Raw genomic sequence first — 25,320 nt, forward strand, 5'->3', positions numbered from 1 at the left:
TTAAAAAATCATCATAATAAATAAATATAACAATCAAATTAGTTCGTTAAGGATTGTAAATTGAACCTTTATTGTCTTAAATTATTTTCATCATTGTCACGCTCCGATCTGTGAGCCCGTGACTAGCACTAGGGAATGGGTAGGATTAAGGCCACCAAATCTCATAGTAAGCCTAACCATTCACTAACTTAATCAAACTGCAATCCGGATTCAAACCATTAGCTCTATTCCACAATTAACATTTAGCCATCAGATACTACATATTTAATTCGGCCTGTCAGCATAATTTGGCAAGACCTGAATTTACATAAAATTTCAAAATGAAAGTCTGAAATTTCTACTGCGGAGATTCTAAAAGTTTAAAATTCAAACATACTAAAAATTAGTTACATTAACCCGAAGATGAAGGAATCGGGCTGCTAAATGAAAAGAACTGCAGAAAAGCTAACAACACCTGGAAAATAGTGAAATTGAGACTGTCAGCCTTGAGAATGAGTTAAAATCATATATCCAAAAATGAGTACAAACACTTCAATAAAATATTTTTTGATTTAAAACAAAATATTAAGTCATGCAAAAAGACGCGTCATGCCATGCTTCTATAAAATAAGTTTTACATACTACGGGACAGAATACCTCAGTAGAACCCTAATCCCCATTACTAAACAGTCTTAGCCTTTCGGCTCTCTCGTTCCAATAGAACTGGCACCCAGAGAGCGAAGCTCGACTAGGGTTCTTGAATCCAGTCTGGTCACTTAAATTTTCAATAAAGCCAGCGCCTATAGAGCAATGCTCGACGAGGGACTCAGGAACTCACTCTACTCAGCCCAGAGAGTTAAACTCGACCAAGGCAAGTCCTAAATTTATCTTTTTAAATTTACCTTTTTACTATATGTCTCAAATTGATGCAACTCATCATGTGGCATGTTCTACTGCCATCTCATCCCGAGTCATCATGTATTCACAATAGCATTGATACAGAAAATGACACATATATGAATAGTAATTAAATAAATAATTAAGATATTAAATTATTTAATCAGAACTATTACGTAAAATCTTAGCATGACACATATAAATAGATATATGACTTTAACTCACAGTTCTGATGACCTCCTAGCCCTGCTTCGATGCCTCGGGTGGAGCCAACCGAACTGACGGATTTATCTAATCACAGACACAATTCAATTAGAAAAAGTAAAACATTTAATAAAATAACCTTAGGTCTAGACTCCTAGAATTAACTGTCTAAAAATTTCGATCTGGGTAAATTCTATTGAAAATTCGGTAGAACCTCCCCTAAATACGGACATCTACCCCCCGTATAACGGGTCCAGGACCTGCCAGAGAACACTTCAAATTTCTAATAATTTAGTTAACGGGAGTCGAGTCACCAAGACTTTATTAATTTTCCCGACTCCGCCACACATCACAAATCACGATTATTGGTAGACAGTCCGACAATTAATTATTTTAACTAACAATCCTCACAATATTTTTCTAATGCTCAACATAATAATTAATCACATAATTTTCTCAACAAACTCTAAAATCTACTGGCTAGAAAATTACCGAGACGCTTGATCACTCGGTCGACTTGCCTCTAGCCGCCGGAGTTGGACCAACGATCCAAATGCGCCACGAATTTGAAATAACGTGCTGATGATGATTTCAGCTTCCGATCCTCTAATCCGACCTCCGATCATACGAAGAAATTTACAGACGATCTCGGCCGTCAATTTTCAAACGGAGTCCAATCGCCACGAAACCGGTGCCATTGGAAAGCTTGAGCTGAGGGGATTCCGGATATGTCCTCTAATCGATCATCCCTTGCCAGAACTCGCCGAAAAAGCACGAGATCCTGGCCGCCTTTACTTCACCGGAACTCCTTCCTCTAGCCACCAAAGCCGACGCCGCTATTTTTAAAAGAAAGCCATTAACTCATCGGTCATTTTAGGATCAAAATTGTCGTTATTGGCCGCCGAAAATGCCCAGAACGACGTTGATAGCCACTGCCCCTTTCTCTTCCTTGCATTTCTCTGACGCCACTCCTCGCCGCTTGCTTCATCGGCCCACTCATGGTGCCCAGATAGTCTGCCACGGATGCCGATCCTTCTTCTCCTCCGTGCAATCTCCTCTCCCCGATCTCTTTTCCTTTTTCTTTCTTCTCTATATCGACATTTGCTCCTTGAATTTTTCTTCTTTACTATTTCGTCCTGCAAAATTTCTGTTTAATCCTTCAACTTTTCTTTAGCTTTTCAATTTAGCCCTTAACTATTTAATTTGAGCCAAAAATTAAAATTATTGAAAATATAGAATTACTTATTTACCCTTGCTTTTAAATGTGAAATTATCAAAATACCCTTACTAACACATTTAATTACAAAATTACCAACCATGCAAATTTTCATTTAAAACCCCAAATTAAAGTAATTATATTTTTTAAATTCTTATTCCAAAATTAATTGTCAATTTAATCCTAACACTTAATTAACTTAATTAATCAACTTACTAACTATTTTTCAATTAAAGTCAACACCACTTGCTAATTAAAATTTATCATTCCTAAATAAATTCTTTTATAAGATATTATTCACTAATTCTTTCATGACTCTCAAATATAGAATTTAATTGATACACTCATATGGGGAGAAAATTAAGTGACCAAAAATAAATTTATTGCCCAAGGAATTTACTTAATTAATTTTTTAAAAATCAAACAAATTAGATATAGAAAAAAATGACTCTCTTATTTTTATCTAGCATTGAAATTAAATTTTAAATCACCCAATTAAATTAATTAAGAATAAAGTAATATTAATTTAATAAAACTTGTTATTAATTATTACTTATATCATTATTATTAAAAGAAAATTCCAGATGTTACAATCATATTTTTCTTGCATATGAATTGTTATTTTTTTATATTTATATATCAATTCTAAGCTAATATTTCATAAATTTTGGCATTATTAGTTCAAATAATAGAGAATACAGTGAGTATAATTAATTTTCAAGCTCTCTAACAATCTAAATATCTATCTAAATAAAATAAAAGATATCTATTGAAATTTTCAAAAAAATTATGGATTTGCATAGAAATGATAATGGATAGAGTATCTTTCAAATTATACCCTTGTCATTATCTAAAAGTATGTATATCTACCTATACCTTACCCAAATCCATATCAGTGATATATATTAAATCAATTCTCATACTTATAGAGTTTCGGATAATCCACATGTAACTCATTATCCAAATAATTATCAAAATAGAATAAAATTTCTATAAAATAATGTTATTATATCTAAAAATTATTATTTATTACATAATTATTTATTTATCAATGAATATTCTATTAATTTATCAATAAATAAATATTTATTAATTTAAAAGGATTTATTTTTTAATTATTTGTTTATATATTTTTATCAAGATTCATGTATGAGTTATAAATAAGAAAATGATCAAAAGTTACTCTGCATATACATAGAATTCACAAGTTATTATTTATATAAATAAATAGTAAAGCCTATATATACATATAAGCCAAATAAATTTATTATCTTATGTATTAAGTGAAATTATTCAAGTAGTACATTGACCCGAGTTGAGGTCGAGAGATTTTATCACTACTTGAGGTTATTAATTTATTTAAAATAGTAAATACATAATTTTTAACACAATTTTATTTAATTAAAATAATATATAATTGTTTGGCCTATGATTATCTTTTTTGGGCTCGTAAAGTAAAAGCCCAAGCTTGGAGCCCATAATTATTAATCTAATTAATTTAATTAATTAGTTAATTTAATTAGTTAGTAATTAAGGTAACTGCTGCACACGTGAAGTAATAAGAGAAGTTATATAGGCAGTTATTCTTATCTCACCAAGTAGAAGGAGATAATGGGGCTCTACGATATAAAAGAAGAAAACACTCTCTAAGAAAAGTAGGACTTGAGACTCTCTAACAAATGCAAAAGCAAGAAATGAATAGGGGACAGAAATCAACATTAACATCAACAACAAGTACTGCATAACAAACAAATTCTAAAGTAAGTTCTTCAATCATTCAAGCTTTTTCAATTACTCAAGCTTTGTTTATTTCAATTCTTGTACTTTTCAAATACAAGTCTTGTTTCAATTCAAGCTTTTCAGTTCTAAATTATTATTTCAATTTCCAATAATGTTGATATTATAATTAATGCAATTCAATTTTCTTTCAACAGAAATCTTTAGCTCACTCTCAATTTAATTTCTTGCATCAAACACATTATTTCTAACAGTATTCAATTAGGATCTAAGAAAATTATGGTAAAGGAGCTTAGAAATTCACAATTAGTCTGATTATAAAAGTCAAAGTGCAATTCAATTTCAACGGTTCATGTACCTTATACACATGGCACGCTCAGCATCAAATTTTCACTAAATATATTTTAGCATTCCTAGCGAACCCAATTCTCATGGCCCTCAAAACTAGAAGTATTACTGAAAAAGATGTTGTGGAGTCTCAAGACATCAGAGTCACTGCTGATGAGAGGAACAGATTGAAAGAAGCAATAACCGCCTTAAAATGTTCAGCTACATGAGGCGTTAGTACCTCCAACAGGAAATACTGTTGTTGGGGGGAGGGGGCGCAGAATGATGTTTTATATTTAGTTAACATTTCTGATACTGATAACTCTATAATTAATATTTTCAGGATGTAAGTAGAGATTGCACCCAAGAATATGGAGATGACTCATAATAATCTTATGGAGAGCCAAAAGAAAGTAACCAATAATTTGATACAGCAATTTAGCACCATTATGACTAACACTGCTATAAGAATTACTTCAACTTTACCTCAATTAAGTCTTAGGCCACAAGGCTATGATGTCTTGTCACAAGCAGTGGGACAAAATGTAGAGCAATAAGGACAATCTTCCACTAGTTTCAAGAAGGAAAATGATGCTACAAGACTCCAAGCTCCACTAATTCCATATCAGAGATATGTTTTCCCTCACAGGAGAGATGAAGGCTTACCAAGAGGAGTTTCGCCTGCTCGCAGCCCTTATGATGGCAAGCCCATTCTACCACACATAAGGTACATTAGTATGAGGTACTTGAAGAAATATTTTCCCACCATGTAGGAAATGATAAAAAAAAAGAGAAGTTAGAGTATAAGGCCGACCTACGACCATAAAAATGACCTTAAGACAATATTTCCACTGCTTTCATGATTATGTGAGGCCAAATATATCCATTTTCTTAAGATATTCTATTTTTCTACTTTATGTTCATTTTTTTCTTATAAGTTGATTTTAGGGCCATTAGTTGAAATTTAATAAAAAGTAGGCCTCATGGCCACTCTTTTCTATAGTTATGTATTTTTATTTGTGATACAGCTAGCCAATAAGAAAGAAATAATAGGATAAAGCAAGATACATGGCTGCATGATGCAAAATAGTTAAAAGAGCGTGGAGAGGTATATTGGTGTGGTTACATGAATGAATGGTTGCATGATGCAAATGATATAGTTGTAGTACATGTGTGTTGTATGTAAGGTGATATGCTTGCATGAAGTGGCAAATGATTTGAAGCCATTCTCTCAGTAAGAGCAAAGAACATATAACAGATAGAAGAGGAGAAAAAGTTCAATTCATTCTAATAAAAAAATCAAAATGCTGCAATAACAGCACGAAAAGGAACTCTATCTCTAGAAGAGGACTGATGATTGGTTAAGCCTGATCCATAACTACAAAACAAACAAATGGATGCACATGTTTTAATTATTTAAATTGTTAAAAATTTTAATGATAAAAGTCTGATTGTATAGGTGTGGAAATAAGCATGTTATGATTTAAATATGTTATTGGTCCTAGAAATATATGGTTCCTCAAGGAATGCTATTAAAATATTCAAAGTGGAACTTCAAGTAGTTCCCCAAGTTGGAAATGATCATAGGGACCGAATAATACTTTAAAAGTATTTTGAGTCGAGAACCCCTCCCCAAATTAGAATTGTTTTTAGGGAACTGATTGGATTTTAATATGAGATCCCTAAGTAAAACTAGTTCTTGGTGCTCTAATTTTTTCTATCGGTCCTCGAGTTAACTGATAATACTATAATTCGAGAGCTTTGAAAATTTTCTTGGGGATCCAACCCAGAAAAAAAAAAAAAGAGTTCAAGATTTTCAAGTAAATTGGGTACTTGGGGATCCACAGCCCCAAGTTGGAAATTTTCTTAGGGATCCAACCCAAAAAAAAAAACATTCGAGATCTCCAAGTAAATTAAATACTTGGAGATCCAGAGCTCCAAATTGAAAATGTTCTTAGGGATCCAACAAAAAAAAAAGAATAAAAATAAAAGAGAGTTTGAGGTTCCTAAGTAAATTGGGTACTAGGGATCTAGAGCTCCAAGTTGAAAATGTTCTTGGGGATCCAATCCAGAAAAAAAAAAAAAAAGGAGTTCTAGATCCCCAAGTAAATTCAGTACTTAAGGATCTAGAGCCCCTTTGGAAATATTCTTAGGGATCTAATCTAAGAAAAAAACTAATTTTTTCATACGTATCAGGCTACATCCTAAATTTTATTTTAGCAATTTAAATATAATTATACACAATTATCCAATAAATAAATACACAAAAATCAAATATTTTAGGTAAAAAAAACATTTTTAGCCTTTTTTTCTCTTATAAACTTGAAAAAACTTTTCTTTTGCAAATGGTTATATTTTCCATTACCAAGAATTTATGCAAATAGAATCTCACCAATTAACTCAAAGAGTCACACACAAAGGAGATGAGTTTCGGTTTGAATCAAACCAGCTAGCTCTCTGTTAAAGCTTACAGTGGTGAAGATTGTCTGATTGGTGAAGGGAAGAGCATTGAAGTAGTGCCAGCATCGTTGAACGAAGAAGAAGTAGTAGCAGACGAACAAGCGGTGACAGTATGATGGTTATCCTTCTTGACAGCGTGCGATTAATGAAAGGTGGCTACACATGTGAAGAGAGTAAGTTGGTGTCTTTTCCGGTGCAAGGTGGCTATAATGAAAAGGGGCCACTTGTAGAGAGAAATCCAAAAAAAAGAGAAGAAAATGTGGCTTGTTTATAGCTGCATGTATTAAATAGAGGAGATACAGTGGAATGGAATGGAGCTAAATTACATGTGTAATTGGCTAATACTTGCCAATACTTGTGAGAAGGGCAATTGTTTGGCCTATGATTATTTTTCTTTTGGGCCCGTAAAGTAAAAGCCCAAGCCTGAAGCCCATAATTATTAATCTAATTAATTTAATTAATTAGTAACTTAATTAGTTAGTAATTAAAGATAACTATTGTACACGTGAAGTAATAGGAGGAGTTATATATGCAGTTATTCTTACTTTCCCAAGTAGAAGGAGATAATGGGGTTCTACGGCATAAAAGAAAGAAATATTCCCCAAGAAAAGTAGAACTTCAAACTCTTTATAAAAAGTAGAAGCAGAGAATGAACAGGGGACAAAAATCAACATCAACATCAACAACTACTGCATAACAAACAAATTCTATAGTAAGTTCTTCACTCATTCAAGCTTTTTCAATTACTCAAGCTTTGTTTATTTCAATTCTTGTACTTTTCAAATACAAGTCTTGTTTCAATTTAATTTGTCAATTTCAAATTATTATTTCAATTTTCAAAACTATTGATATTATAATTAATACAATTCCATGTTCTTTCAAGCAAAATCTTTAGCTTTTACTTTCAATTTTATTTTTTACATCAAACATATTATTTCCAATGGTATTCAATTAGGATCTAAACAAATTGTGGTAAAGGTGCTTAAGAATTCACAATTAATCTGATTATAGAAGTTAAAGTGCAATTCAATTTTAATGGCCCGTGTACCTTACACACATAGCACGTTCAACATTAAATTTCTATCAAACAATAGTATATTCAAACAGGCTATTAAAATAAAAATTAATAAGATGTTTTAAAAAATTGAATAATTAAATAGTTTATCTAATTTGCTAAATACAATATATTAAATAATCAAAGTTTATAAGTTCAATTATAAAATTTCTAACTTTAAAAAAATAATCAAATTTCCACATATTAATTTTATAGGTGTCTTTTGACGAGTCTAATTATTTAAATATCTAATTGAATCTCTCATTCTCTTCACTACTCTTATATACATTATGAATTCTATAGAAAAATAACTCAATACTTTTTATTATAAAACTCTTTAAAAAAATATATTAATACTTATTTATTAAAATTAATTAATAAAAAAATCCTGATTTAGATCAGTATTGGACAAAAAATATAATTATGGTAAATAACAAGAAAAAAAAAAGAGAGAGAGAGAGAACTGGGATTTTATATTCAACTATCTGATTTTCTTTTTATTAAAGAAGATGAAATTAGATTAATTTAGATTAGTATAAAATCTTCTTTATTTGATATAAACTTAATATAAATAATAAATGATTAATGCTTTTCTCAAAATAAACATCAATAGTGGGCGCACAAATTTCTATTTTGCCAAAACAAAGAGTTAGGTGACCCCAGCTTTCACCTACAACCCTTCTCTGCACACACAATAATCTTATCACCCCATGAACAACAAACACTTACAAGTGCTTTTGTGAAAGATTTACAAAGTCAAGTTTAACTTTATACTAAAGAAATAATTCCAAATGTTAATAGAGATTTGCCAGTAAAATATGATACTTATCTTGAATAGACTAGACAAGAAAATTATTATTATGCATACCTATTTATAGAGTTTTGCTACAGTATTATTCTGGCATTCTGCCATTATAAATATATTTTTAGTTTTTAGATAATTAATTAGTATTATTTTAAATAATTAGTTAACTTTATACATTCTTCTATTAATTAGATTATCAATTAATTTATATAAAATTTTTAATTATTTATATAAATTAAAAATATATAGATGAATTTTATAGTTGTAAAATATCATTGATTAAATTCTAGAAATAGATAAAAATTTAATAAATAAAAATAAAATATTTGGTTAATCAATAACTAAGTACTATATATATAACTGATTAATCTAATATTTAATTATTTTTTTATAAATTATAAAAATAAAAATAATTTTAATTTTAATTTTAATTTATATGGTAAAGTACATCTATAGTACATTAGAACGACTCTTATTTATATATGCAATTTTTAAATTACATACTTTGTGTTAAATATCATTGGACTGACTGGATGAATACTATAAAGAAAATTAGAAAGTTCAAAGTACTTAAAAAATATTTTGCATGCAAAAAGAAACATCATATTGAGCCAATTCCAATTTGGGGGAGAATAATGCAAGAACAATTTTAATCAGAATTTTTAACTATCATATTTTATTAAATAGTTTCTTCATTTGGTCATGTTTGATTTTTTAGAGAAATATCTTATTTAAGAGGAAGATTGGAAATATATTTGAGAATATCTAATAATAACGCATTAGGAAATATTGTTATTAGATTTTATTATTATAATTATTGATTACTATTTGGTTTTAAGAGCTTAGTCTATAAATAGAACTATAATATATATAATATGTCAAGTTAGTTTTTTTATAAATCAAATTTAAAAGAATAATTTATCTGACTGGAACAAATAAAATAAAAATGTATAAAATTAATATGATGAGAAAGAAGTCTATGTACAATAATATCATAAGCATAATAATTACTTAAATTTTTTGTTTTTAAAATATATTTATACATGAAATCAAGTATGATTGATATCTTTAAGGATATTATGTGCAACATTCATCTATTAACCGAATGGAGCACAATAGTGTATATTACAATTCTTTCATACATTAATTTTAAGTAGCCTAACCACAGGCTAACGTGGAACCTAAGGCTGAGCACGGATCGGTCCAATTCTGTTATTTATAAATCACCAGTACCATACCAATGTGGAACCTAAGGCTGAACACGGATCGGTCCAATTCGGTTATTTATAAATCACCAGTACCATACTAAACTTCGGTTATTTTAAAATTGAAGGTACCAGTACCGTACCAAACATAAAAGGATCCAATACCGTATTGTACCAATTTTACGGTTCAATACAGTTTGGTTCGGTGCTATTTTCGGTTCTAAAAAATTTTAAAAACACAACTTTAATCTTATCTTTAATCAAATACATTTAGAGAAAATATGATTACCAACCTAAAAAAAGTAGCATGAAAATCTGAATTAAAATTGCAATCACATTCTTGAACAACCTGTTTCACAATTCAATCACTTGCAAATACAATAAATCATTCAATATTCAAATACAAACCATTACAATATATATTACTGCTAGTATAAAAATATTTTACAGATGGCAATCATTAAAATAAATAAATTTACAAACTTTATGTAGCACTAAAATACATGTCCAAAATTAGCAAAGGAATGTTATTACCTCCCCTCAAAATTAGCACTCCACATTTAATCTTGGCCATAAGGGATTCACCAATCTCAGGATCTTGAATAATTTCTATAATAAAAATAAAAAATAACGTCAATAAGACTTAACAGCATCAACAATAAACAAACATATGTAAGAAGTAAAGAAATATTACCCGACTCTATGCTTTCAATATCTTCTATTGATTCTTCTAGTTGGATAGGTTTATTTGAACTTCTAAACCAATCTTGACAACAAATGAGGACCTCCGCTGTTGTAGGAACTAAAGAATTTCTATATTATTAAAAGATGTTTTGACAATTTTTTTTCAAGTTTTGTTTGATCCTTTTCAAAAAAAAAATTAAATTTATAAATATAATTTAATATTTTTTTATATTTTGATATTAATTTATAATATTTTAATAGTTAATAAATTAATTATTTCTAAATATTTAATTTTTAAGTTTTATTAGTATAATAATATAAAAATTATTTTTAAAATATTTATTTCTTAATTTTAATATTTATATAAATTAATAATTTTAGTATAATTAATATTATTATTCTTAAAATAAAAATATTATATAATTAAAAACTAATTTATTAATAAATATAGAGTAAATAATATTATATTTATATAATAATATCTTTTTATAATTTTTACTAATTTATATAACTTTTTATTAAATTAAGTAATTTTTTAATTAACTTGTCAAAAATTTTCTAAATAGTAAATAAATTTTAAATCTAGTATTATAGTATGTATACTAGATTACTAGTATTAATATACTATGTGACATATTAATATATATAACTTATATTTTTTATAGAGTATAAAGTATATTATAGTATTATAGTTATTTTTAATATGTATTATTTTTTGTATTTCGATAACAATTGCTTGAATTATATAAATGATAAATATAAAATAATTTTTTATAGAGTATATGTATTTTTTTTAATATATGTATTATTTATATAATATAAATAATTATTTATAAATATATGTAAAAAATTCGGTTTTACAGTTTGGTCCGGATCAGTACAAGACGGATCGGTTCTGGTACGGTTACGGTACGGTTTTTATTAAAGAACCAGTACCATACCGTAATAGTAAAAAATTCAGATCGGTTCAATTCTGTTATAAAAACTTTCGGTTTTTTCGGTTCTGGTAATTTTCGGTACGGTTATTCGGTTCGGGCGGAAATCACCGAGATCCATGCTCAGCACTAGTGGAACCATAACCAAATTTATTTGGACTGGTCTAAAATCAAACCGAAACCATCCGGTTTATCATTATAGAAAAACTAGTTCTATTATGATGTTCTTTTCTAGAGATGAAACTCAAAATTGTTGGTTCGATTTTAATTTGAATATATTTTCATAATAGAGAAGCTGCTTAAGTTGCCAAACGATTTCTAAGGAGCTATATTATAATCTTATATATAATTCTTTTTATAAAAAGAAAAACACTGAATAAAATTAAAATCAGATCAAAATTAGAATCGGCTTTTAACGGTCCAATTCTGATTTCGAACCGAGGTCATTGCTACGTGTCTATGCCTAAGCAAATGGAAAGCATTTACAATTTTCAAGTTTAATATATTAGTTGACAAAAAGATGTCCATGAGTTAGATTTAGCTACCCTTCTTACAATCTACTTCCTAGCAGTGACCGGTAGCTAAAAAACATAGTAACTTTATGCTTACTTCACTTGTGTCAAAAAATATCATATGAACATATAAATATCAACCCATTATCTTTTTCTTCTTTATGTAGATCATACCAAGTGTCTTATAACCTGCAGAAAAAGGACAAGAAAAAAAGAACTCATATGGGTTCAATAGAGTACCAATCATTGTTACCAAGACTTGATTCACATTCAAGAATACCAAACATATCTTCATCTGCAATCGAAGAATTCTTGGAACAGAGAACACTGCCAATTCGATGGTGGCCTCGTCTTGTTGCATGGGAATCAAGGATTCTTTGGTTCTTATCTGCTGCTTCTATTGTTGCCTCTATTTTCAACTTCATGCTTAGTTTTGTTACCCAGATGTTTGTTGGCCATTTGGGTTCTGTTGAGCTTGCCGGTGCTTCTGTTGCTAATGTAGGAATTCAGGGTCTTGCTTATGGTATTATGGTACGTTTGTCTTTTTCTCAATTACGAGGATTCTAATTTGCTATGCATTTTATAATATATTATTGACTTTGTTATCAAATTTAGCATGTAATTTTTAAATTTTTAAATTTCAGTACTATAATTTGATATTAATTTCAATTTTGATTTTCGGTAAAATTATCAACTAAATTTATTTACGTAATATAAATTCAAAAAAAGAATTGAATTAATATTAAAATTGCTGATCATCCTATTATAAAATATTATTATTTAAGCACATAATACTAATATTACTTTTCTTAATTTGAATTTTTATTAATTTTTATATGTTTAAACAATAACATTCTAGTAATTGGAGTATTAATTCAGTCTCTCATTTTTTCAGTTGTTAAAGTTCATACCACATCAATAAATTTGGCCGATAATTTTATTGGAGGCTAAAAATAAAATTAATGTTAAAGTATAATATTGAACTTTTAGAAAATTTAAAACTACATATTAAGATTTTTTTGGCAATTAAGTTAATTTTGTTCTACATGTAATAAAAAGTTACTATGAAAAAAAAAAAAAAAACAGCTAGGTATGGCCAGTGCTGTCCAAACTGTGTGTGGACAAGCCTATGGAGCAAAACAATACTCAGCAATGGGAGTCATTTGCCAAAGAGCAATTGTACTACACCTGGGAGCAGCAATCCCCCTCACATTCCTTTACTGGTTCTCAGGCTCAGTGCTTCTAGCAATGGGGCAATCTGCGAGCATCGCCGCGCACGGCCAGACTTTCGCCCGGGGTTTGATCCCCCAGATATATGCATTTGCAATGAGTTGCCCTATGCAGAGGTTTCTTCAGGCACAGAACATTGTCAATCCATTGGCATACATGTCTGTTGGGGTGTTCCTGGTTCACATTCTCCTCTCATGGCTTGCTGTCTATGTGTTGGATTATGGGCTTCTTGGAGCAGCCTTAACACTAAGCTTATCTTGGTGGCTTCTTGTCATCTTAAGTGGACTATACATTGTTTTTAGCCCATCTTGCAAGGAAACTTGGACTGGCTTATCTTTAAGTGCATTCAAAGGAATCTGGCCTTATTTCAGGCTTACTGTTGCCTCTGCTGTCATGCTTTGGTCTGAAAATTAAGTCACTGTATTCTACTACTTACTTCACACTATATCCTATTTTTTATGGCAGTCAGTAAATATAGACAGCTTTTCAAAAATATACTAAAACCAACAAAAATAAAATATCACTTTTTCTGTGTAAATGTTTGTTTCCTCAAAAATACTGTTTTTTTTTTTTCAATTTTTTATTTTTTAAATTTACAGTATAATGTTTTACAGTTATTTTTTGATTGTTATTCAATAATTTCTTAATTATTTTCAGTTGGTTTTCTTAGTTATTTTCAATAGTTTTAGTTGCTTTCAGTTATTTTTTTAATTATTTCCTTAATTATTTTTCAGTCGCTTTATCCAAAAACAATAAAAGAATATTCGAAAAAAATTCAAAAATCAATCAAAACCATAAATTTTAAAAACAATTTAAAATATTATATTTTTAATATTTTAACATAATAAAAATAAAAGACAAAAATTTTAAAAAAAAACATAAGTATTTTGTGATATTTTTTCTAATATATATAGTATGTGTCACTAATGACCTTTAATGTTGTTAACTTTTGGCGATGCAGTTTGGAGATATGGTATAGCCAAGGAATGGTACTCATATCAGGCCTACTCCCTGACCCAACAATCTCATTAGACTCCATTTCCATTTGGTATGTTATAATTATTCCTCATTTTCCACCTCTATCTTCTCATTCCTGTGCTTGAATATTCTAATCTGAGAATGTAATTCTTCCAGCATGAATTACTTGAATTGGGACATGCAATTTATGTTGGGTCTAGCCGCAGCTACAAGGTTTGTGAGATATATTAATCATATGCAACTCATATTTAGCCTCGTCGGTCAATTAAATTTTACATTATTTTATCAATATATTTCATAATATCTAAATATTTTCTTCAACTTTATTAATTCGATTTTATTTTTTCTCATATATTTATCTCAAATAAAATAAATTATTTAATAGATTTTAACCAAATATAGTATTACTTCATGTATTTATTTCAAATAAAATAAATTTATTAATGGGTTTCAACCAAATATAGAATTAATATAGCTAAAGAATGAGTTAGGGTGTGTTTGAAATTACAGTTGGGTATTAAAAAGCAGGTTTGAAAATTTTTTAATTTAATATTATAAACTGTTTTTCTCAAATCTGATTTTAGAAAAATATCTATTTACTTTAAGCATGTGGCCTATGATAATATTGTGAAATTTTGGGACTTGACTTTGCAGTGTTAGAGTAAGTAATGAGTTAGGGGCAGGCCATCCAAAGGTAGCCAAATTTTGTGTGATAGTAGTGAATGGAACTAGCATTCTTATCAGCATAACTTTCAGTGCCATTGTGTTGATCTTCCGAGTTGGATTGAGCAAACTCTTTACAACAGACTCTGAGGTTATGGAAGCAGTTTCTGATTTGACTCCATTACTTGCTATCTCTATTTTCCTCAATGGTGTTCAACCTATTCTCTCAGGTAAGACTCTTAATTCTTATGCCATCATTTATATGTTTAGGATATGAATATTGGGCCACTAGTTAATGAGTCTATTCACCACAAGATATATTCAAGAGAAATGCCTTAATCTAGAATTAATTGTAAAAATCTCTCTTATTTTGTTTTGTTACATTTTGAAGCTTTAACATTATAGTTTTACGCTGCTCAGTGTACTACTTGAAGTGACCCAGCAAATTAGTAAAGTTTGATTTCAGTGGATTAATTTCATCATTTGAAATAATAGTCACATATCATGAAATCCTTCATTTTTTACTTTCTAGTTACGGCAAAGCCTAGTAATTTGCTCATGCATAATCATTTTATTAATTTTATATTTAAAATTTTATCTTATATATTTTATATAATTTAATTTATAATTATATTAGTATAAAAATAAATTTTATTTTTAATTTTATGATATCTTTATTTACACCTACATCAGTTTTTATAAAAACAATCATATAATATATTTTTGAGAGATTTCTATATATATTATATGCTTATATATATTTGTCAATTTTAATTTTTTTATGTATTTCATTGTAATTTTAAACAGCTGATGTTTCATTCAAAATCTATTATTTCTACTAAATCATCTAGTGAAATTTTTGCATAATTTTTTATTAGTTTTTTAGTATGTTGAGATTGGTTAAATTTTTCTTAGTATTTGTGCAAGTATTACGGTTTCTTTTCATAATAAGGTAACTGTGCAAATTAAAGTAGAATTAATAATAAAATATAATATTAAAATAAAATAATTTAAGAGAAATATAATAACTTAAATATAATTAATAAAAAATAAATTAGCACGTTTACATATATCTCAAAATATTTAATATTTTAAAAATATTAAATTAATAAAATATCACTAAAAAATTTAAATAAAATAAAAATTTATATTGTTGTAATAAGCAACAAGAACCCAACTATATTCAATATTTATATACCTTCATAAAAATAACCTTAAGTAATTTACTTGTTTTAATACATATATATAACAAAATTGAAAAAATAATCATAGGCTGAATTAATAAGTTGATCGACATTTTTTTTATGGAGAGAAAAAGAGAATTTGTTCCAAAAAAATATGTCGTAGAAATATAAAAAAATCAAATTAAGTGCTTTTTGTATTATATAACTAATTACTTTGAATGATTTTATTGATGTTTAGTTGACGTTTGGTTGACGTTTGATTGATATTTAATTTATATTTGATTGATTTTCAGATCTATGAATAATTTTCTTCAATTTATTTTCTTGAACAGTATTTTTTTTTTATGGGTCTCAACCTATTTTTTCTTTGCTTTCTTTATTTGATCTCTCTCATTAAAGTTTTTTTTATTATATAAAAAAATATTATTACTTTTTAAAAGAGATTTTATGCCAAATTTTTACTGTTTTTTATTTATTTTAAGTCTTTCTGTAATTAAACAATTTTGTTGGTTTTTGGTTGATATTTGGTTATTGTTTAATTGATGTTTGGTTGAATTTCAGATGTATGAAGAAATGCCTTTTATTTCTTTTCTTGAACTGCTATTTACATGTTGAAGACAATCTAGAATATTAGAAATTGGCCTATTATTGAAAAAATAGTTTTAAGTTCCTTGAACTATTATTTAAATTTTGAAGAAGATTCAAAATATTAGAAATTAATTTTTTTATTAAGAAATTATTTTTAGTATTTATATTTATATTGTTTTATGCTTGATTATGGTTGTTTTTTCTTTGTTTTATTGATGCGAAAAATAATTAAAAAAAATTGAAGTCACGACTGCAACTAAAAATTAATTTGCTTAGATCTTCATGCTATTAATTAAAAAAATAAAACAATAACTATAAAGAAATTATAAAATAATATAGTTAATTCTATAATCAATTGAAAAAAGACTGTCAAGAAGAAAAGTAACACAAAATATATCGATATATTAGTTTTTTATTTTAAGATATTTATTACTTCAAGATTTTTTATTTTAAAAAAATATGAAAATCTTAAATAATTTGTGATAAATGTAATTTTTATTTAATTTAAATTATGAAAGTAAATGAGTGTAAAATAATATAAAATAAAAATATAATAAATAATTAAATTTATAAAAGAAAAGGAAGTAATAAGTTATTTCACATGCTATTATATTTTTTGGAAGTTCAAAAATATATTTCACAATTGCTTTAAATATAATGTTTTAATTTGAAAAGATATTTATTTAAAAGATTAATTTAATAAATAAGTAAGGTATAGAAAGCACTTCAAGGCAAATAGTGGTTAAATCATGTTACCATAGCAATTTTAGAGCTTCAAGATATCAAGGTATCTTTTAGTTAACTAAAAATTTTAACTAATTAAAAAATATAATTACATTGATAATATAAATTTAGAAAAAGTATAAAAAAATGAGTAAGTTTTAAAATTTAAAAATAAATGGGTAAAGCAAAAAGTATGAAAAAATGCCAAAAAAAATTGAAATGAAAATGTTAGTACTAAGAAAATGCGTGAAATATAGTTGGAAATTAAAAACATATTTTTATAATAAAAAAATCAGCTTAAAAGAGAATTTTTGTAAGTATTTTTTTCTAAAGTAAAAATATTATTGACTTGTAAAAAAAGGAGATTTATGTAAACGACTCTATTTTTAATGCTATTTTTTGTTAAAATCCATTAAGGAATTTATTTTATTTGAAAAAAAAATATAAAAGAGAAAAAAAATAAAAATAATAGAGTTAAAAGAAAAATTTTAACGTTATGGAATATTATTAATAAATTAATATTAGTTTAGTTATAACTAATTCAACATAAATATAATTATTTAAAATCTTAAATCAATTTTTTCTTTATTCAAAGCATATAAACTTTGAGTTTGTAAATAAATTCTATCTATTTTATAAATTTCAATTAAATAAATATAAAAACTAAATTAAATTTCAATAACTAATTGATTATATTTATCTTTAGAATTAACGTTTAGGGAAAAAGTATTGGAAAAAGTTACATTAATTTTATCAATAATAATATTTAGTTATTTATTCACTATCAAGTATTGCCTTCGTTATCAGGCATTCAAATATGATAATTTATTCTATATTTTATAAATACTTTTTCTTTATAATATACAAACATATTAACCATATATTTATTATTAATAAAAAAATAAAAATAAAATACTTATCAATCAATTAATAAAACACATCAGCATCATATGAGATGCCAAATGAAAGATGTCAATATCACATCCTCAATCAGAAACATAAATGACAAATAAGATTAATTTCCCACTTCAGTCATTATAATATATGTTTAATAAAATAAGATTAATTTTTATAATTTCTGTTTATATAAATAATTAAAAATTATATATATATATATATATATATATATATATATATATATATATATGACATATATAATTAATTAATTAATTAAAATAAATAAATTTTATGATGATAGGTATTAAAATAGTAATTAATATCCAATATTATCATAAATTATATTGAGCTCATAATTATTTTTCTCTTTTGAATGGCAGGAGTGGCCATTGGAAGTGGATGGCAGGCTGTAGTAGCTTATGTTAACCTAACTACGTACTATGTCATTGGTCTTCCCATTGGATGTGTCCTTGGTTTTTTAACCAGTTTGGGAGTGGCAGTAAGCTTCCAGAGCATAATCCCTATCAACATTTCTGATTCATGATATATAGCAATGAAAGCATGGCACTGTTTTTCTTTTATTTCAGGGAATTTGGTGGGGCATTATTATTGGAGTTCTTTTCCAGACAGTGGCTTTAATTATAATAACTTCAAGAACAAATTGGGATGCTGAGGTGAAGTATTATTTTAATTCATCAATTATTATGTTGGAACATATAAATATACACAATATAGGCGAGTGTATTTGTGCACTTTTACAACCATTGTTTAAGTTTTTTACCGAGTGAAAGTAGTTATTCCATAATTAGAGTCCGATCGAATGGAACTGAATTGAAATACTGTTAAATTTAAATTTAATTTAATTTAAAAATTTAAATTTCAATTTAAATTTAATCAACTTTTATTTTTTGAACTCAAGCTTAATATCATATGACATATTCGATATTATCGATCTCGAGGCAGCTTAACTTAATTATCTAAAATAGTAATACAAATCTATTAGTATGTAAAATAATAAAAAATTTATTAGGCTTACAAACTTATCAAATTAAGTATTAAGAACTCGAGTTCAATCTGTCTAACTATTTGGATACTTTAAATTTGAGTTCAACTCAATTAACAACAAATCATATTTAAATTTTATTCAATTCGATTTCAAATAACAATGATTTTTTGGAAGAAAAACGGCTCAGACACTAATAGGAGCCCGCATAATAAAGGATGTCCCTGTGATGCTTTGAAAGTGCATATTCTATCTGATTAAATACAGACGATAGGCACTGTGACTGACATTGTTTTCTTTTTACAGGTTGAAAAAACTGCTGAACGTTTAAAGGAGTCTACAAGAGAGAGCTTGGACTCGATGGTGAATAATGCTTGAAGACATTAGATATTATCATAGGGTTGCAACATACTTGATACACACCTTAGGCTTGTTTTAAGTTTTTCGTTATTTTCTTAATTAGCATTACAAGCTACCTAATAGTGTATGAAAAAGAGTCATAGTTGGATTATTATATTATAATTAATATAAAAAGAGTCATATGATATAAATTATTCCATTTTACCTTATGTAATTTGAACCAAAATTATAAATTGGCCAAAATCATAAATAATCTTTTTTTGAGAAACAGGAGCTTGCTATTAAGAGGCAGCTAAACCAGCTGCAAGAAAAGGTTCAACAGCAGCAAGAGGAACAGAAGAAGAAACAGCAAAAGGCAAATCAACAGCTAGTTTGGCCAAGTTGGGAGCCATATGAGTGATGAGACTCAATGAGTCACTCTCTATTTGAAGCTCCTTCCAGGGTAATGAGTAGCGCAACTTCAGATCCTCAAACATTGCCATTGTCATATTTCTCCATGTCGAGTTTTGTTGTTCCCATGAAAAGAAATTTCCAAATAAATATCTGTAGTCAAACTGTAAGGAAATTTCAAGTGATGTAGAAAAATATTTATTTGAAAATTATAATTTAGACAGAAAATAGATAAAGTGAGAAAAAAATAAAAATAAAAATTTACGTGGTTCGGCGTAAGCATACATCCAGGGGTGAGAAAAGAAGTAAAATCCTCTAAATAAACTGAAGTTTACAAAATACAAATGTAGATAATAACTCTAAAAACCTTGAACTCAAACACACCTAATAAACTCACTTCTCTAATTGTACATAATAAATATTGTTGGACTTAAAAGGAGAGACTAAAACTTAAAGGGACCTCACAAGATATTTGTCAAAGAAATTAACACACTTGCACAAGGTTAAACCAAAAAAATAAAGTAAGAATAAGATAACTTAGTAGTTAATGCACTAGAAAGTCATCTCTATGATCACTTTAAATTTGATGACCATGTAGGAAAAAATCAGAAATCTTTAAATTTTTCTTAAATTCTTACGGACATGAATAAGAAAGCAGAAATTATTGAACACATCAAGCACTAAAATGATTTTACAAGTGACATATGGCCTTAAGCTAAATTTTATTTAATATATGTTTTTAAAACCTCTATTTTCCTGAACACTCTTTCTCTAATTTTTATTTTTCTCATTTCTCACTTCTTTCTTTGTATCTTTGTTGTAAGAAAAAGACTAAGGATGAAGGTCATCTTTGCTTGTATCAGAAGCATTATATGATGAGAAAGTCATGGACTAATAAAAAAAATTAGAAATCCAAATTTCTAAAATTCCTAATTTAGTAATTATAATTTATAATTTCCATATCATGAATTCTAATATTTGATTACAATATACAATTCTAATGACTTGGTAAAATACATTTGTATATAATGGATAAATCTGTTATTTTATTATTTTCGCAACACATCATTAACACGCGTCTCTTATTTTTTATCTCATTTAATATAAAAAATTCTATGTTAATATTTAGAATGTACGACTTGCTAAAAATATTATTTTATTATCTTTTTATAAATTATTACACTTAATTATTAATTTTAAAAATTTAACCATTCAATTTTTATTTTCTTAACAAATTTAGATACCAAATATATAATTACAACCCTATTCATGACCCTTTAAATTCAATAACCAATATCATAAAAGACCATAATTGTAACTACTTTAAACTTGAACACCAATGTGTTAGAATACATAATTATAACCATTTGAAACTTGGTGACCAAGTATTAACAACTTTTATATGTAAGCTCTTACACGTTGGTGTAAGAGATTTATTTCATGTATCACTTCAAAATAGATTTGGGCTAAGTTGAAGGCAATATTAACAATATCTTATCAAACAAATAAAAAATAATTTCAAATTGTTGGCAATATTTCACAAGTGCCCAGTCCAAGTCCACAATAAACCACTCACTATAGCCAATATGTAAAGTAACTGCCATGAATTATGCATTTAAAGCAAATAAATTATTTGTATAAGAAAAATTGTCATAACAAATAAAAGCTAATTACTTAGTCTTCGATCTAACTTCTGATAGCCTTTTTTTTTAATTGATAATTTCCAAGATTTTTATATTTGGTAATTTCTAAATTTTCAAATTTACTACCAATCATAAATGTTGAAATAATAAACATTAAGAATAAGATGACATACAAACATGTAATATATTATTTTTTAAATATTCCCTGCAAAAAATTAATATTTGTTAATAAATTTTTACAAAATTTATTAATTATTCAATAAGGAATAAAGTTAGTTTTCAAGATTTATTAATTAAGAAATCATTAACTTATTAAATATTAGTTATAGAAGGGTCGATTTTATATATAAAAAAGAAAAGCAGAACTTTGAGAGTATTTAACTAAAGTTTTGACATTATCTAACCTATTTTATAGGCAGGTCCCAATTTTTATTGATATGTTTTGTAATCGGTCTCTATTCATATACAAAATTATTTTGTGTTTTATTTTAATATTAATTACATAATTTTAGATATTCAAAATTTTACTAGATAAAGAAATTCTTTATTTATCTATTATAAATTATTTTTATTCCCCATGTGGATTTTAATATATCAAAGTGCAATGCATAAAAATATCTAATTAAATTTTTATTGAAAACATTTAGATCACAATTTTTGACATATTTTTGACATATAAAATATTTTACATATTTTTGACATATAAAACATTTAGATCACATTTAAATTGATAAAATATTTATAATTAATATAACAGTTAATATAACACGTGGATAGAGGACTACTATTAATACAATCTTAAATTTTTTTTAACATGTGTGCTTAATTTTTGACATATAAAATTTTTATTTTGACATATATACTACTTTTGATATATGAGATTCAAGTTTATGTGTAATTTTATAATTTTTTCTATTAATCAATAAATTACATTCCTAATTAAACACCGACTCTAATATTAAGAAATAGGATATTAATTATATTTTAATATTATATTGACTAATAAATAGTTTCATAATCAAATAATAATATTAATTCTATCCTAAGAAATAGTAGCACATTAATTATATTATAGTATTATATTAACTAATAAATAATTTTCTAATTAGATAATTATATTAAATTTATCCTAAAAAGTAGCATATTAATTATATTTAATATTATATTAACTTATAAATTAGTTTTCTAATTAGATAATAATTATAATATAGAAAATAATATCTCAAAATATATTCCTAATATTATATTTAATAATAAATTAAACCTTTAATTATATAATAAAAATTTAATTTTAAAAATAGTAATATTAATTATACTGATATGTTAATTTATAATATTAAATTTAATTAATAAATAGTTTTTATATTATTACATTAATAAAATTTTAAAAAATAAAAACATTTAAAAATAATTAATTTATTATTATTTCTTAAAATTCTATAAAACAATATTGAATACTGAAAATTTTATTAGATTGTATTTATCAACTTAATATTATAATTAAAATAATAATAACAGAGTATAATACACAAGTAAATAACTACTGTATAATATTATATTATTCACACTAGTAATAAAAGATACATTAATTAATGTTATTTTTTTATGTTTTATTCAAGATAAGACAATTATTAAATTGTTTGCGCCATGTTATAAAAAAATATAGACAAAATACATAAGAAAAAAAAATTATATTATTATTGATTAAGAAAGAGGGATAGATGGATAGATGTCTGAATCATATAAAGAAAAGTGCGGGTTTGACAGTTTGTTTTAAGAAGGTGAATTTGATTGGTATTTTGAATATTGCCATGACGAAAAGTCTATCAATCACTAAGTCATTGTTTGGGAAGGGAAGAAAGGGTCAGAAAAGGAAAGGAAAGGAAAGGAAGGTGCCAAAAAGGGTTAGGGAAACCAACATTTCATTGTTTGAGAGAGTGGGGGAAAATATGAAGAAAAGAATGTGAATAGCAACATTTTTCTTTGGCCCCACTAATTTTCATTCACCTTGTTTTGAAGAGGAAAACTTGTGTTTTCTTTTTTAATTTATTTTCCCATTATTACTATTTGTTCATCAATTATTTTTTTTATTTTTAATGTAAGAAATAATATTAATAATTTTAAAATAAATATATAATATTTTTGTGAATATCTCATTAGTCAACTTTAATGATAAATTAATTTTATAATTACAAATCAACATTTACTAATAGCATAGCATAAAAAATAACTTCTTCCAAAAAAGAAAACATAAAAAAGAATTAATTCAATACAAAGAGTAAAATAGTAATTTGAATTTGAATTCTTTTTATTTTTTATAATTTTTCAAATAAGAAATGGAGATTTTTTACTCTTTTTTTCCTAAGTAATACTACACAGCCCACTAATATTTGTCTCACCCCTTGCTCACCTGATGTGGCATGTGATACTTTTACTAAACTATCCTTTAATATTTTTTTCTAATATCTAAACACCGCTTTTGATATCATCGTCTTTTTCATCTTAATCTTAAGTAATGTACCTCTAATTTAACAATTGATTTACCTTTTACCGATGATCTTTCTATTTTCCCTAATTGTTTACAAAATCTTACTACATGTTTTTAGTATGTTTTATTATTATATCTCTCAATCTCCAAAGTATTAGTTGACATGGATACTTCAAATAAGGATAGCAGTGGTTACAAAAATTATAAATGAGAATAGAAGTATTTGAAGAATCCAAAGTTGGTATGTTATTTAGCTCTGAAGAAGAAGTTGTTACTTACTATTCTAACTATGCAAAACAAAAAGGATTTGGCATCTGCAAAAAGAACATTAAATCGTGGTTATGATGGGACTATGAAATGTTTTACTCTTGCTTGTTCTAAAACAAGAAAGTCTACAACTGCTAAAAACAAATTTGTTTAAATGTCAATTGTAAGAAAAAAGGGATGTGGTGCAAAAATCAGATTAAAAGTATGTTCTAATGGGAGCATTATTGAAGTGACAACCGTAGCACTCAATCACAATCATCTATTGAGTCCTAGAGAAGCACGATATTTTATATGTAACAAGAAGCTTGATGACCATGTGAAAAGGAAGCATGAGATATATGATTAGGCTGGAATGAATGTGAGTAAAAGTTATTGGGATTAATTATTGGACATAGCAAAATTACAGGTAAAATAGATTGAGAAAAAATAATAATAAAGTAAAATAGATCTCATAAATTTTACGTAGAAAATCTCTAAATAAATTAAGATAAAAGACACGGATAATGATAAAAAAATTCTATTATAAAAAAAAGAGATTATAATTTTCCTCTTATTTTAAAAAGAACACATTTTTTCTTCTTATCTCCCTAATATTTTTTTTAAACTTAAAATAAGAACTTGAGGAAAATGGAATATAAGTAGGTATTGTACCTCTTGCCTTTTATAGACAAGAAGTGTTTGGCCTCCGAGCGCTATCGTGTGGCCAAACGAATATTTTTGGTCATCAAGTACAAATGTGTGGATAAAAATAATTTTTTCACCACCAAGTCTACTTTTTTTTTCTTTTTTTTTTAAATTATTTCAGCAATTTTCCACATGAATATTTAACTGAAAGTCAATTATATCTTGACATCATTCTTTTATCTTGCCATTCCCAAGCTGCTTATGTCT

At 26.5% G+C, this 25,320-nt stretch overlaps 1 protein-coding gene and 2 long non-coding RNA genes across 5 annotated transcripts; 1 reads left to right on the forward strand and 2 right to left on the reverse strand.

Annotated features, from left to right (window-relative positions):
• Positions 1-207: 207 nt before the first annotated feature.
• On the reverse strand, positions 208-2,041 carry LOC125369099. The gene is made up of 3 exons (XR_007214590.1): positions 1,573-2,041; positions 1,102-1,167; positions 208-454 (listed from the first exon to the last, which is right to left on the reverse strand). It is a non-coding gene; the product is annotated as an uncharacterized LOC125369099 (long non-coding RNA).
• A 26-nt stretch (positions 2,042-2,067) lies between these two features.
• LOC125369100 lies at positions 2,068-7,077 on the reverse strand. Of its 2 annotated transcripts, none has more exons than XR_007214593.1 (3): positions 6,753-7,077; positions 4,847-5,073; positions 2,068-2,227 (listed from the first exon to the last, which is right to left on the reverse strand). It is a non-coding gene; the product is annotated as an uncharacterized LOC125369100 (long non-coding RNA). The 2 variants fall into 2 exon arrangements; XR_007214591.1 differs by having other exon boundaries at positions 2,068-2,216; positions 6,753-7,076.
• A 5,071-nt stretch (positions 7,078-12,148) lies between these two features.
• On the forward strand, positions 12,149-19,832 carry LOC8261168 (protein DETOXIFICATION 41). 2 transcript variants are annotated; one of them, XM_048370812.1, is made up of 8 exons: positions 12,149-12,546; positions 13,102-13,646; positions 14,207-14,293; positions 14,380-14,436; positions 14,980-15,116; positions 18,659-18,777; positions 18,866-18,952; positions 19,588-19,832. In XM_048370812.1, the coding sequence occupies exons 1-8, from the start codon at positions 12,238-12,240 to the stop codon at positions 19,657-19,659; spliced, it is 1,413 nt and encodes a 470-aa protein (XP_048226769.1). In that variant the 5' UTR covers positions 12,149-12,237; the 3' UTR covers positions 19,660-19,832. The 2 variants fall into 2 exon arrangements, with proteins under 2 accessions (XP_048226769.1, XP_048226767.1); XM_048370810.1 differs by having other exon boundaries at positions 12,151-12,546; positions 14,878-15,116.
• The last annotated feature ends 5,488 nt before the right edge of the window (positions 19,833-25,320 follow it).

Source organism: Ricinus communis, chromosome 1 (assembly GCF_019578655.1).
Source record: "Ricinus communis isolate WT05 ecotype wild-type chromosome 1, ASM1957865v1, whole genome shotgun sequence".
NCBI classification, from domain to species: domain Eukaryota; kingdom Viridiplantae; phylum Streptophyta; class Magnoliopsida; order Malpighiales; family Euphorbiaceae; genus Ricinus; species Ricinus communis.